We start from the raw sequence: 15,716 nt of genomic DNA on the forward strand, positions 1-15,716 counted from the left end.
TATACTGTGCTTAAGAATAATGAAGGGGTTTTTTTTGCCAGAAACATCTAGAATTCTGACCATTATCAACCTATGTATCAATCAAAGGAGCAACACCGATTTACTAAGTATCTACCAACCAATAATAGTTATTAATCACCTACTGTGTACCAGGCACTGTCCTCAGTGCTGGGGAATCAAATGTAAAGAGTTTATATAATTCCTATTCAAAGGGAACTTAGATTTTAATCAGGGAGACAAGTACATAAATAAGTAATAATAGCTAGCATTTACTAGTGCTTCAAAGTTTGCAAAGCACTTTCCATATTATCTCATTTGATTCTCAAAACAACACTGGGAGGTAGGGGCTATTATTATCCCCATCTTACAGATGAAGAATCTGAGTCAGAGAGGTTAAAATTACTTGCCCAAGGTCATGGTAAGTGTCCAAGGTAGGATTTGAACTGGGGTCTTCCTAATTTCACGTCCAATTTTGTCCCCTGTGCTGCCTCAGTTTATAAAGAATAAATACAAAGAGAAAATAATACAGGGTAGAGAGGGACAATGCTAACAGTGAGAGGGGGGGTATCAGGAATAGCTTCATGTAGAAGTGATGCTTGAATTCCTTCTTTAATAATAATAATAGCCAGCATATGAATATAGTGCTTTAAGAATTGCAAAGCACATCTCATTTGATCCTCACAACAACCTATAAGGTAGGTGCTATAAACTCCATTTTACAGATGAAAAAACTGAGGCCGAGAAAAGTTGTGACTTTGCCTAGTGTCACACAGCTAGCCAGTGTCTAAGGCAGGATTTCCACTCAGGTCTTCTGAATCCAAGTGCCAAATTTTATCCACTGAACCATATTGCTGCTCGTGAGACAAAGGTGAGGACAGCATACATTCCAGGTATGAGGAATGGGGAGTTGGCTGGTTTGGCTGGCATATAGAGTGCTTGGAGGGGAGTGATGTGTTGTAAGGCTTGAATGGTAGAGTAGGGCCAGCTTGTGAAGAACATTAAATGTCCAAGAGAGGATTTTCTATTTTATCCTAGAGATACTAAGTCAGAGGCTATCTGAGTAGTTCAGTCAAGAATTAGGGTAGTGGCTGTGTGAATAAAGAGAAGGGGCCCTGTAAAAGATGGCATGCGGGTACAAATGATAAGATTTGGCACCTGACTGAATTGGGAGTGGGGGGTGGGGTGAGTGAGGAGTCCAAATGATAATGCAGTCATGAATCTAGGGGACTAGATGGTGGTACAGGGGCAAGTTTGAGGGGAAAGATAATTCTGTTTTGGACATGTTTAAGATGTCGGTGAGACTTAATGAAATTGGTGATGAGAGACTAGAGTTCGGAAGAAATACTCAGGCTGGATATATTGATCTGGGAATCATTTGCATACAGCTGACAATTAAACCTATGATAGCCAAGGAGGCTACCAACAGAATGCAATGAGAATGTGGATGATGATACAGAAAAGAGGTCTGAGTGGACACCCACCTAAAAGAACCAAGAGAGGAGAGGGAATTCAGGAGGGAAAAGGTAGTCGGTCAGCAGCGTCTGATGATGGAGGCAAGTCAAGAAGGATGAATGGGGAAAGGCCATCAAACTTAGCAGTTAGATCTTTCAGAATTTTGAAGACAGCTGTTTCAGTTGAGTGATGAGGTAGGAAGGCAGATTGCTATTTGAAAGCCAGTATCCAGGAGAATACAAATATGCCTCCCTCAAAATCTGAAAGAGTCGTTATTGTATGATTATTATGAAAATCTTGTTTAAGCACATTTTGTATGCATGGCATCTTCTCTTGAAATATCTGAAATAGAGTAAGCTCAGGTAGGTTACAAAATTTGTAGGAGTAGAATAAGGTATTTAGAATTTATCACTAATGTTCCTTTTAAGACTATTAAAATTTAGTGATTACTGAATTAAATTGTTTTTTTCCCAAAAATTCATTTAAAGTATTTGTTTACTGTAGGAGTTTCTTAGCCCTGTCTTCTTGAATTTATATGATTTGATGATATTTGAGTTAGAACCTGACAAGAAACTTAATCTGGAGGCAACGTGGCTTAGTAGATTGCCAAGTCAAGAAACATTTATTAAGCACCTACTATATGCCAGGCACTGAGCTAAGTGCTGGGGAAAGAAAGAATGGCAAAAGCAGTCCCTGCCCTCAAGGAGCTCACAGTTTGTGGGGGATACAACATGCAGATAACTATGTACAAACAAGATAGATCCAGGGTAAAGTGGAGATAATCCCTGAACAAAGGCACTGGCATTAAGGAGAACAGGAAAAGGCTTCTTAGGGAAGGTGGAATTCTGGTTGAGATTTGAAGGAAACCACTTGGCAGAGTGAAGGATGGAGAGGACCGCACACACAGAGCTAGGAGATGCAGTCTTTTACAAGGAACACCAAGGTGGCCCATGTCACTGCATCATAGAGTATGTGGAAAGGAGTAAGGTATAAAAAGATTGGAAATGTAGGAAGGGGCCAGATTGGACCTTCATTTTGATTCTGGAGGTGATAGGGAGCCACTGGAGTTTGAATGAAGGGAAGTGATGTGCTCACTTCACTTCAATAGCTGAGTAGAGGATAGATTGGAGTGGGGAGAGATGGTGACCAGGCAGATGGCCCAGCGTGAGGTGATGAGGGTGTACCAGGGCGGTGGCTTCATCAGAGGAGAAAAGGCACATTAGAGAGATATCGTGAAGGTAAAATTGTAGAACTTGACAACAGATTGGATATGGGAGAGTGAGGAAGTCAAGGACAACCCTAGGTTGAGTGACTGAGAGGATGGTGCCCTTTGAAATAATAATAAACAGCTGGCATCTATATAGTACTTTCAAATTTGCAAAGCACTTTACAAATATTCTCATTTGATCCTCACAGTAATCCTGGGAAGTAGGTGCTATTATTATCCCCATTTTACAGATAGGGAAACTAAAATAGTTCAAGAGACTTGCCCGGGGTCACATAGCTAATAAGTGTCTGGATTTGACTTCACCTCTTCTTGACTCCACTACCCCACCTAGCTCCCTCAGTTAATAGGAAAGTTAGGAAGAGGGGAGGAATGGGGGGGGAGGGTTGGAAGATAGTGAGTTTTGGATATGTTGAAATATCCAATAGACAGTTGGAGATGTGAGATTGGAGGTCAGGACAGAGGTTAGGGCTGAAAATAATTTGCGTAGAGATGACAGTTAAATTCATGGGAGCTGATGAGATTCCCCAAGTAAGACAGTAGAGAGGGGGAAGAGAAAAGGGCCCAGGAGAAAACCTTGGGGAACAGGCAGTTATCAGGTGGAACCTGGCTAAGGATCCAACCAGGGAGACTAAGGAAGAGGGGTCAGTCAGTGCTAGGCTTGGAGTCAGGAGACCCGTTTAAATTAGGGCTTGGACTAGAAGAGTCATTCTGGCTCTCAATCTCCACTCCTCTGTTTGCTACTCGAGCCTCCCCTCCTTTTATGCAAGAATGTTCTCTTCTTCCTCAAGAGCCACTGGTATGTGGAGTTCTAAAGAGGCTGGGAAGATGGTAAAGAAAAATAGCTGAATAACCAACCGTCTCGGGCTGCCCAGTGTGGGGGGAGGAGCAGCTGGGCCTGGAGTGAGGAGAGATGTGAGCTTCACTCCTGACTCGGACACTAGCTCTCTGTGCACAAGTGAACAAGCCATTTCACTTCTCAGAGCTTGTTTCTTCATCTGTAAAATGAGGATAATGTTTGGACTACCTGCTTCACAAGATTATTGTGAGAAAAGGAGTTTCAGGTTTTCAGAGTGCTAAATAAACGTGAGTTCTTATATGGGGCAGAAACTGAGTATGTTCCTTGGAGATTTGTTTACAGGACAGCTTAAAGTCAGAGGGCTTCTAGGCATTTTTCAAAATAATCTCAAAAGGTCTTATGCCTGAACCACTTTGCCAAGAGTACCAGGGTCCTTTTTGATTTACTCTTAATACCATTTCAAAGTGGTGGAGACCTGTTGGAGCTAGCCTTGCTTATGAACTTTTGGCATGCTCTTCTAGAATCGAATTGATTCTTTGAAAACATGATGTTGGGTGAAACGTTTGGAGGACAGCTCCGAATTAACGATGTCATAAATGCTTAACCAGCCAAACTGTGTTACAGCAGGGGCATGCTGGGTGCTATTTGGCTTAATTTGTTAAGGATATTACTGTGAAATAGTACTCAAGAGTGTACCTGTAATGTTTTGGGGAGCCTTATTTATTTACCAGTTTGGCAATTAATTTATCTATCGTTATCAGCATGATTAGCCATAAGACCTCTTGCTAATTTTAAACAAAATCATACTTGCTACTGAATAGAGCCATGTCCACAGCCACATAGGACCTTAAATAAAGTGCGATTCCCCCAAATTTTAACAGGGTTAAAGCAACCAGAAAAGGGCCAGAGTCATGTGTGGAGAAGAATGAGAAAGTATTGATAATGTTTAATAGACAGGGGAAAAAGTGTGAAGTGGTATAAATGGAAATTTTGAAAACCCTTCCATAAGAAATAGCCAGCATCTGTTCAGTGATAATCCAGCATAAAGTGCATGTCAAATCACTTCCTGATTTTTTTTTTTTAGAGTAACAGTTGTGGAATCTTTAGTTATACGAGAATAAGGTAGTCTTGCCAAAAAAAAAAAACCTGAAAATAACACATTAATGTGAGCCGCCATACATAGAAAATGAAATCTAGTTTGAGACAGATTGAAAATGGTTATAAAACATGCTTATCCTTTTTAAAATGAATTAATGTCATAATTAATAGATGATACTTATCACCCTTGGAGATCCTCAGAGCAAGGTAAAGACACTCTGCACATTCTGATTCTTTTGGAATGTTTAGATCTACTTCTAGGTTGCCAAATAATTTCTTGTTTCAGGGAACTCTCAAAAATATTCATTTCTACCATGTTGGTGGTTCATATTTCTACCTTCTCAAAAAATTGAGATTTGCTCTGCAACTCTGGGCCAACTTTTTCTCATGTAATGTTATGTGAATAATTTGGCTGACACTTCCATCCCAGAAATGTTGTACTATATTGAGGAGTTTCTATATGTGGCTCATGAATCACTTATGGAATTCCTAGAGTGAGTGATCCAAATCTTGGCAACTAGAGGTATTTAAGTGTGACATGTAAAGTGGGGGGTTTGTGCCAGTTTTTAGCTCTAGAATCAAATGGAGCTGAGCCTGTGACAGGGCTTTCTCGGTATTTAACTTGGAATTTCAGTCTCCTGACACATTTATATAATATTTTTTTTCTAAGTTAAGAATATCCTTATCTACATTTTTAGTTGGGTGTACCCCTACATATTTAGGAAATACAGGTGCATTTTCAAGTAGATTTTGGTGTTTCAGTGGATTTCACTTATATTGGCCCTTCCTCCACTTGTGCAGATCTTAGATTCTCACATGGGAGAAAATTATTTTATTTATAATTTTATATATGCATACATGTATATATATATATGTATGTACATAGATATAAAAATAACTATGATAAAAGACAGAGTGTGGTAACTATAAAAGAGGTGTGAGTGAAGAACTCTTAGATTTCAGATGAGGGATGGTATAGGATTATTGTGTCAGAGCTAGAAGAGACCACGGAGGTCAAAGAATCCAACTTCCTTATTTTACAGATGGAGTAAGTGGGGGGGGGGCAGTGAAGAACAAGAAAGGGGAAATACGGAGGAGGCTGGACTTCAGCACAGCTGGAGATTGTAGTATCTCAGAGCTTCAGACTCATTGGCAGTTGTAGAATCTGTCTGACAGTTCACTTTTTCTTTGCAGCCCTTTGATAACTCCAGGATCCTTCCTCTGTTATTGGCCACTATGATGACCCCCGACCCCGCAAAAGAGTAATTTTCTCTTATACTGAGGAACCACTAACTCGGCTCTCTAGGAATTTGTGCTGCCAGGGCTCAGCTGCAATACCCTACTTTGCCTATAGGTGCTACCTAAGCAAAGTAATTTATGAGTGAGGATTTGGGTTACCTAAAACAGATTAGCTCTCTTCTTTGTCAATCCAATTTTCTTAGGGACATCTTTTCAAGTACTATCTGGGCATAGGAGCCTTCATGAAATGCATGTGTATGTGAATGGTAATTGTTTTATATGAAATAAAAAATAACTGTAGCTTGAACTTCACATAACCTACAAGAACAGTAGGAGAAAACCTAAAGTTATCAGAGATGAACAAGTGTGTTAGATATGTTTGTGTTTAGAACTGTAGGTGGCAAGATATTAATACACAAGCCTACTACATGTGAATGTCTCCAACCAAGTATGGTGAGAATTCCTGAAGGGGTTTCCCCCCTTCTCTAATGAATTGAATTTTTGTCTTAAAACACTTCATTTCTTTTATAAGACTTAAGTTTAGGTTCCTGAACTGAGGTGTGGCATGTCACATTCCTGGAAGAGAAGATTTTTAAGGCCTAGCTATAAGTCACTAAAAATAGGGGGTTTAGACTCATCACTTCCAGCATAATTTAATTTTAGCATTGCGACTGGCAGCACTATAGTACAGGTATTTTTAGTAGGGATAATTATATGTCATCTGATATGAATATATTTTATATGCTGTGGTAATTCAGAGAATGGTAAATTGGATGACATGGTCTGACATTCAAATGCAAATAACTTACTGAAGTAATCAAGAATGATTAAATAATTTATGCAGTTTTGTCTGTTGTTAACTAAAAGCAAATAAATAGTAGTGTATTTTATGTGAGGTATGTGCTTTTCTGACTTGGTATGCAGTTTTGGGAAGTGCAGTGTTTACCTTTTATATAAAAACTTAAGGGATATTAACTATAGGTTTTATCTCTACATTCTTAGGGAATATTCTTAGAGAGATTCAGCCAATCAGCAAGCATATAAGTACCCATCTATATGGCAGATACAAATACTAAAGTTGCTGAAAAGTATAACAATAATCATAGCAATAGTGTCAACAGTATTTTTTTCATGACATCTTCAGTTTAGTGTGATACAGCTATTATTATGAGGCACGTGTACAAGTAGATCTTTGTGTGTTTGCCTATGGTGAGCAGAAAATAAAGGTAGCAGGCTTAGATGTATAAGCTACTCCTCTCCTAGGTTATAAAATGTTTTTCATGACTATTTCCCCTGAATGCTGTGGAGATCAAGGGAGGTGGTGTAATGAGCAACTGAGATGGTCAGAATAAATCATCTGTGAGGTCCTTTTCAGCTCTAACATCCTAGAAGTGTCTGAATGAATGTGTTGGACAGTAAACTAGACAGGACAGTTGCATCCGCAGGGCTGGGCCTTTCAACTGTTTGTTGAGTGCAGCAAAGACCATTCATTGTCTCTCTGGACCTGTTTTGCAGCTGAGCCTAAGAAGGAAAGACCCTGTTAAACAAGCTTGGATGCTTCGAGTAGGAAGCTGCAATGTGTAATGAACTACTGTCTAACACTTGGACTAAGACCAGCAGCCATTTAGCTGCTTTGGAGCTGGGGAGCTGGCAGAGTCTGGGCTGGAAGAAACACATGATAAAGCAGGGCTGCAAACAGTGTGCACCTGGCCAGATGGCCATGGGTACTGCGGGAGGGAGGATAGCCCACGTTCGTGACTGGTAATATCATGCTTTTACAGATCATGTATCACAGTTGATGGCAATAAACATAATGTAACTGCTGAGATTGATGGGCCTGCTCAAAATCTCGTCTGTGTGTGAGACAGTAGAATTTTGGACCTGATCTCCACAGCTGACTTAAAGTCTTTTAATTGTAGTGCATTTTAGCTTCTATTATCATTAAGCTTTATACTCAAATTCAGCTGGGCCCCAGATTGTTGCAATTATTATTATAGCTGTCTTAGCCATTTGAAATCTTCATCTTGTATGGCACTGGCAGCTTCAGGCACAGAGCGGTTGCCAGGAGACAGCCTGAGGTGTATTATTGCATCATCAATGAGGAAGGTAGTTATAACAAAGCTCTAAGCCCTCACGGCAAATCTCTGATCCAGTATGCAGTGCTTAAAAGTGAATGCGACAAATGGCAAGTTCATGCTGTTATCAGCTCCTTTAAAGGGTAAAGGGGGGACGGTTTTGAGGGGTTGATGGGGAAAGGGAACAAAGTTCCATGCTGTATTTATGCTGTTCTGTTCTGCCATAGGATTCTGCTTGTCCTCCTGGTACAGTGTAAGCAATATTGTATTTATTTGTGGTTTCTCAGTTGTTAACTATCTAAGAGTATACGTGGTGAATTTCAAGGTAGTTTTTCAGTTTTGTCTTACACAGTTTGGGAAACTGATAGACGTAAATGTTGGCTGGTCTAAGTTGGTGCCTTTTTTCAGGAATCGGGTGGTAGTTTGTTACATGGTGTTCATATGTAAGAGAACTGCATTTTATCTGGTGTGAAAAGGGAAAGATTTACTGGGTCTCACAGTGATAAGAACTGTTCTGTATTTGTATATGTTATATTTTTCCAGATATTTTCCATTTTACTTATTTCATTATATTTTTATGCCAATCCTGTAAGGTAAGCAAGGCAGGTATTATTTTTCCCCATTGGGTAGATGAGGAAACTTCTAGTACCCTGACTGAAATTCTAGTTTAGTTGATGCAGTTTGATTTAATGAATAGACTTAGAGCTAGAAATCTGGCTTCTTTTTCTGGCCATGCCACTATGAAACATTTCTCAAAAGCAGTAGATCCTTCACGCATTGTAGAATGATTGATCTTACCCAGTGGACTTAGAAATGTACTGTTCTTGGGAATCACCTACTTGTATCTATCTTATTTAACTTTGGTTTGCTGTTCACCCATTCATTGCTCTTTGAAATGGAGCCGCATTTGCTGCCTCTTCTCACAAGTATATGAGAAGAACCAAATCTGTAATTCCACCTTCAGTACTGCCCTTCATTTATGAGGTAGGGGATAATGGCTAGAGTGCTGGATTTGGGGTTAGGAAAACCTGAGTTCAGATTTTGCCTCTGACACTTTGAAGTTGCGTCACCATGGGCAAGTCACACATCCTCTCTAAGCCAGTTTCCTCACCTGTAAAATGGGGGTAACCTGGCACCCTCTCACTCTTGACTCATCACTCTGCTTTGCCCCATATATCTAATCAGTTGCCAAATCTGGTCATGTCTTTCTCCACATTTATCTCTCATACGCCTCCCTTCCTCTTCTTTTACATAGCTACCACTCGCCTTAGTTCAGGCCCTCATCTACTCTCACCTTGACTATTGCAGTAGCCTCTTGGTTGGGGTCTATGCCTCAAGTCTATACCCATTCCAGTTCATCACTTTGGCTCAGCCGCCAAAGTGATTTTCCTAACATGCGGGTTTGACGTTTTTACCTCCCTGCACAGCAGACTCCAGTGGCTTCAGCTAGAAAGTCCTCTGCTTCACATTTAAAAGTCTTTACAACTTGGCCCCTTCCACCTTGCCGGTCTTGTTATACTTTACTTCCCTCTTCACAGTCTACGTTCCAGCTGTACCAGCCTACTCCATCTCCTTTCCTTTGCGCTAGTTGTCCCTTATGCTTAGAATATACTCCTTACCTCTGCCCCCTAAGAGTCCCTAGGTTCCTTCAAGACACAGTTTAAGTGTGACCTTCTTAATGAAATTTTCCCCGATTTCCAACATCGCTAGGGCCCCCCTGCTCCCAAAATGACCTTGTATCCTTCTTGTGTGCATTGTGTATATACTCCTATGTGTACATGTTGTCTCTCCCACTAGAATGTCAGCTCTTTGGAAATGGAGACTGTTTCACTTTTGTCTTTTCATCTCTAGCACTTAGCACAGTGCCTCCTTGTACACAGTAGGTGCCTAATGTTTGAGTAATTAATTGCCAGTAATGATATTTGTAGCTCACAGGGTGGTTATGACACTCACATTGTGTATTGTTGTTCGTCGTTTTTCAGTCATTTCCATTTGTGACCCCATTCGGGGTTTTCTTGGTAAAAATACTGGAGTGGTTTGCCAATTCCTTCTCCAGCTCATTTTACAGATGAGGAAACGGAGGCAAATAGGGTAAAGTGACTTGCCCAGGGTCACACAACTAGTAAGTGTCTGAGGCCAGATTTGAACTCAGGAAATGATGAGTCTTCCTCATTTCAGGCCCAGCACTCTATCCACTGTACCACCTGCCTGCCTATATGTGTGTACATACATGTCCATATACATACACATGTATACATGTATGTATATACATGTTGTGACGTGTGATATTTTAAAGCCCTCTATTAGAAGTCTATTATTATAAAAGCAATTTTCATGAAACTTTTATGGAAAGCAGATTACTTAAAGACGTCTACTTTCTGGAGCATTTTGAAAAGGGAAAGGGAAAGAAACATGAACTTAATTTAATTAACCTAAGACTTCATTTCTTCTTACAGGCTAATCAATGTAAGAAGCAGTCCCTTTATGTATTATGGCTGAACAGGTTCCTGCTTTAGAACCTACACCCGTAATGAATGACATGCCTCTTCCACCTCATATGGTGAATGGGGACAGCATGCAACAGGTGAGACTAGGTGGTGCTTGGTATTTTCAAGCCTGGCATAATTGTTACTTAGTAAAATTTATGCAGATGCCAGGAGTCAAAACCCCAACAATTAGCTCATGTCTTTGGTTCTTCTTAAGTCATTATTACCAACAGTATAATCATCATTTCTTTATCAGTGCTGATCATCGTCCACACTCATTTTCAAAGATATCTCTTTGGTTTCATCTACTTGTGCGTAACTTTGTCCAGATACATAAAAAGTCTTGGTGTCCCTAATGGGTAACAATTTTGGACTTTCTCCAAAATGTCAGAAAGAGTTGATTTACAAACAGTGTATGTGTATGTATATGTGATAGGCACATACGTATTTTTTTAACATTTTACTAACACTGATAAGAGTCTGATATCCAACATATAGAAAATTAATGTGCCAAAAGCTATTATTCATTAGATAAGTGATCAGAAAATATGAACAAACTTCACAAGAGAAGATCTCCAAACTATTCACTGTGTGAAAGATTGCTCCAAATTACTACTAATAAACACAAATTAAAACAGCTCTTAAGATCTCACCTCGTACTCAGCAAACAGGCAAAGATTATAAAATATGGAATTGGTCCACGTTGGAGGGTCTGTGAAAAGACAGACACGCTGTTGGTGGAACTGTGAATTGATCCAGGCATTCTAGAAAGCAATTTGGAATTATGCAAAAGAAAAAATGACTAGATGTTCATACCTTTTGACTCAGAGATCCCACCGCTAAGCGTATGAGGAGGTCAAAGACAGAAAGAAAGGCTTCATATATACCACAGTATTCATAGCAACACATTTGTGATGTAGCAAAGAACTAAAAACAAAATAGATACCCATCAGCTGGAGAATGGCTAAATCGTTTGTGGTACTTGGATATAATGGATTATCACTGTGCCATAAGAGACATCAATAAAATAAAAATAAATTTTAAAAATTTATTATTTGTAATATATTTGTAAAAGCTTTTAGAAAGAGACATGTTTGGGTAATGTTAATACCAGTTATCTGGATAGCACTTTCTTGACCCAGCATGGACCATTCATAGAATTAGAGGTGGAAGGGACCTTGTAAGTCATCTGATCTTTGCTTTCTAAATGAGTAAACTCTAAGTTCAAAACACTCTCCATTATTTTATAATGCCTCTTCTATTAAATTGCCTGAACATTGTAGTATCTTGAATACTTACTTTTATTGAAAATAAAATTTATACTTATAAAATAAAGATGCATTAAAAGGATGGTTTGTCTAAATAATAGGTTGTCTAAATAATAGGTTCATTCATGGAACAGTAGTGCAGTCTTCTGAAGCCTAAATGTTTATAAAACAGCTCCTTAAGTGTCAAGTTGACTTCTAAAACCAACATGTACTTGTCTAGAAGAAATTTTACTTTGAATAAAGGATAAGGGAATAACTTTCCCTCTTATCCCAATGTCCTCTGTCACCCAAATAGTAATAAAATTAATTATATTGGTTGGTAAGATGGTCACCCCTCTTATACCTGGCTAAAGATAGAAGTCCTAGAATTTGGAGGCAAAAGGGACATTGGAAATCAGCTAGTCCCAATCTTTTTATTTTATTCTTGAGAAAACTGGCGCCTAGAGGAGTGAAATGTCCTTGCCAAAGTCACGTAGCTAGGAACAGAATCAGGATCTGTGTCTCCTAACTCTTTTCCACTGTACTCCATTTGTTCTTTTGGGAACTCAAGCAGATTGAGTTTTTTTTTCATAAGTGGAAACAGTCTGATTTGGTGTAAAGAATGGATCCTTCCTGGATGGACGATGACTTCTGTTGTCATCCTGGATCAGAGGTGTTGTCAGAATGGATATGACCTCTATGTTAGAGTTCCATGATCTATCAAAACTGATGATAGTCATTCTTGAAATTTGAAGCTGCCTTAACTTTCTTCTGATATCATGGACATGATAATGATAGCAAACATTCATATAGCCCTTTAAGGTTTACAAAGCGTGTTTCATAAGGTATCTCGTTAGATCCTCACAACAACTCTGGAAGGTAGGTGCTCTTAGCCTTATTTAATAGGTGAGGAACTGAGATTCCAAGAGATTAACTGACTTGCCCAGGGTCACAAAGCTGGGAAGTGTCTGATGCAGGATTTGAACCCAGGTTTTGATTCTAAGTTCAAGGTTCTATCCACTATGCCACCTAACTGCTGGTATAGAAACATAGCCGATTGACTCTTTCAGACAATTTTGTAGTTGTTAAGTTTAAATGTTTTTACGTTTAAAGTGCCATTTTGAACAGCAGTGATTTTAGCTACTAGTATCTTCCAATTGTAATAATTTTACAAAAACAAAATAGCTTAGACTTCACTTTTGTTGGTTTGATTAATTGATGAATTCAACTTTAATAAATCCATTGCCATGCTGACATTTTCTTATGGTCTGCATCGGAGCTGTCAAACATGCAGCCCACAGTGCTGCCCAAACCAGATGCTAATGTTGTTGGGAAATACTTAACAAAAGAAATAAAAATACAATAAAACAAAGATAATATTCCACTTAAAACTAAGTCAATAAGCAGCCTGAAGGACTCCTTATGTACAGATTAATGGTCCCCATTTCTGTTTGACTTTGATACCACTGGGCTACGTGACCATTCCAGAGAAATCCAACTTTACACGTGGAATGTCAGACCCTCACTTCATATCTACAATGAAATATCTCCCTTTACAGCAGAAAGGTGGGGGGCTACTAGGACAAGATATTGTATACATTTTCAGATAAGGTTGTCTGTATTGAACGCTTTTGTTTAACTGATTTTCATTGTCACAAAAAAGTTTCCATTGGAATGGGAGTGGGTTCGAGAAGGGACTCAGTTGTCAAAGGCAGAAGGCCCCAGTAAAATGTGATTTAACAAATGGAAATGCAATGAAATCCAGAGAGACTCCATTCAGCTTTTAACTTTGATAGCAGCTTGTTAAGGAGAAGGCCTTGTTAAAATAGTCACCAGCTGCACCAGTTTACATATAGAGGGCACTGTTAGTGTTCATTTTGTTAGTCATTAGTCACAGCTGCTGGCCCAGTACAGGAAGTCTACAAGGTGACCATATAGTCTCCAGTGCACTGTTCATCAAGTATTCAGGGGCCCTGTAGTCAAAACTGAATTAAGCTTTCCTCTTTACACCTTTCAGCACCTGTTTTCTGATGAGAAATTCTTATGTGTTTATCCTGAATTATTATGATTCCAGTTTTTAGCTGGAGGGGTGCAGTGAAAAAAGCCGGGGGCTAGGTGGGGGGAGTGGGAGGGAGGAATTGCATGTATTTAAAGGAACTGGTCTATTAAATTTTTCCTTTGGGCTTATTTAATTGGCCTAGCTTTTTGTTCTTCCCTAGAGATTTGGATTGCTCCCAGTGGGCCCCCTTGACCATCCTGAGACCCTCATAAAATAAACAAAGATAGACTCTTCTCCAGTCATTAAGGACAATACATTTAACTATATAGCTCTTTTTTGTAGGTTATATTGGTACAGGTCAATCCTGGAGAAACATTCACCATTAGAACTGAGGATGGACACGTTCAGTGTATCCAGGTAAGTGAAGGTTTAATCAACTGTGTGGTATTTGAGTGAAACCAAACATTTGTGTTTTCAGTAACTGTATCAAACCTGTTTAATCATTCTTGGGTTAACACATACCTCAGTTGGAGGTTTATTACTATTAGCAGAACCTCCAAGGGCTTATGGTCCAGATCTTGCCAGCAACTTCTGGTAGATTAAGGTACTTAAAGGTCAGTTAGTAAGTAAGCATTTTTTAAGTACCTACTATGTGCCAAGCCCTGAAATAATTCAGAAGTCATATTTCCAAGGTCAAATGCAAATGTTTTTCCTCTGCCACCCCTCCACCAGTAATCACCCAGTCTTTGCCTGAAGGCCTCCATGAGGGAGATCCCACTTCTTCCTTAGGTAGTCCATTCTCCACACCAAGACAACTCTCATTATTAGGAAGCATTTCCTGATCTCCAGCCTAAATGGTTCTCTCCATAACCTCTGCTCATTGTTCCTAGTCCTGTCCTTTGGTGCCGAGCAGATCCAATCAAATCTCTCTTCTAAAAGACCACCTTTCAGATATTTGAAGACAGCCATTATATTCACATCCTCCCCATCCCACCCCCCACTCCATGTCTCCAGGCTAAGCATCCTCAGTTCCTTCAAATGATCGCCATATAGCGTGACCTTGAGCTCTTTCTCCATCCTGGACCCTCTTTACTTCTTTTGAAAACCCTTCGGTTTATTGGTTCCTTCCCTAGAAGGTGGTGCCCACAACTGACCCCAGCATTCTAGCTGTGGTCTGTCCAAGGCAGAGGGCAGTGGGCATCTTGCCTCCTTATTCCTGGATGCTCGGCCTCTCTTAATAGAACCTAAGATCACATTTGCTTTCTTGGATCCCACATCGCTACCCGACACTACTAGAAACCTCAGATATTGTTCACATATGTATATGACATTTTGATTATGAGTATTCTAGGTAATTTTTTAAAATCTTGTTATGGGTATGTTACCATTCTAGGATTTCAAAACAAAGATAGTTCCTACTCTTTGGGCTCAATACTAGTTTACCCCCTATTTCTTTCTGTCAAAGACAAGGATAATGGCATGCTTTAGTCTCTATGCCATGTAACATTCTCAGTCATTTTCTTACATATGTTATAGGAATGTGTGTATTTTTCATAATTAAATAGAATGATAAAAGGTCCAATTTTCAAAGGGCTTTATAGTTTATGAATTTCTTCCCACCAGCCCTATGAGGTAGACAGTACAAGTCTTACTCTCCCCGTTGTAAAGATGAGATTCAGGCTTAAAGAACTTTAAGTGACTCGTCCATATTCAGATGGCTGATTAAATAGGCCCTGAATTGGGACTCACACCCAAGTGTTCTGACTCCTAAGACCAGCATTCTTTCCATTTTATTACCACTAGTAAAGGAAGGATGAGGACAGTTGAAGTCTGACTAGCATTTGATCTTTGTTATTTATAAGTAATAACATATTAAGTTATAAAGTGGACTCTGGTGCTAGCAACGAAATGACCTAGGGCTTAAAGTAATTTAAGATTTTGTAGATAACAGCTTTGTCTTGAAGCACTATATTTTCTGTAGCACAGTCCTAGCCTTTATTTATTTCTGTAGTATATTTGTAGTTTAATAAGAAAAATAACATGTAAGTATGTTATTGTAGTAATGTGAGCCTGTGTTGATTTGATATCAATGTTTT

The 15,716-nt window shown here is 39.3% G+C and overlaps 1 protein-coding gene across 1 annotated transcript in view; it reads left to right on the top strand.

Annotated features, from left to right (window-relative positions):
• The window catches only part of LOC110193055 (fibronectin type-III domain-containing protein 3A-like), an 81,319-nt gene that overhangs the window by 15,670 nt on the left and 49,933 nt on the right, over positions 1–15,716 (top strand). Inside the window, exons 2-3 of the mRNA XM_078147737.1 lie at positions 10,345–10,472; positions 13,963–14,047. Coding sequence (XP_078003863.1) covers positions 10,380–10,472; positions 13,963–14,047 — 178 coding nt within the window. The 5' untranslated portion in view covers positions 10,345–10,379. The remainder of the gene's footprint in view (positions 1–10,344; positions 10,473–13,962; positions 14,048–15,716) is intronic.

This window comes from Phascolarctos cinereus, unplaced genomic scaffold (genome assembly GCF_003287225.1).
Source record: "Phascolarctos cinereus isolate Bilbo 61053 unplaced genomic scaffold, phaCin_HiC Scaffold_8;HRSCAF=390, whole genome shotgun sequence".
Taxonomy (NCBI): domain Eukaryota; kingdom Metazoa; phylum Chordata; class Mammalia; order Diprotodontia; family Phascolarctidae; genus Phascolarctos; species Phascolarctos cinereus.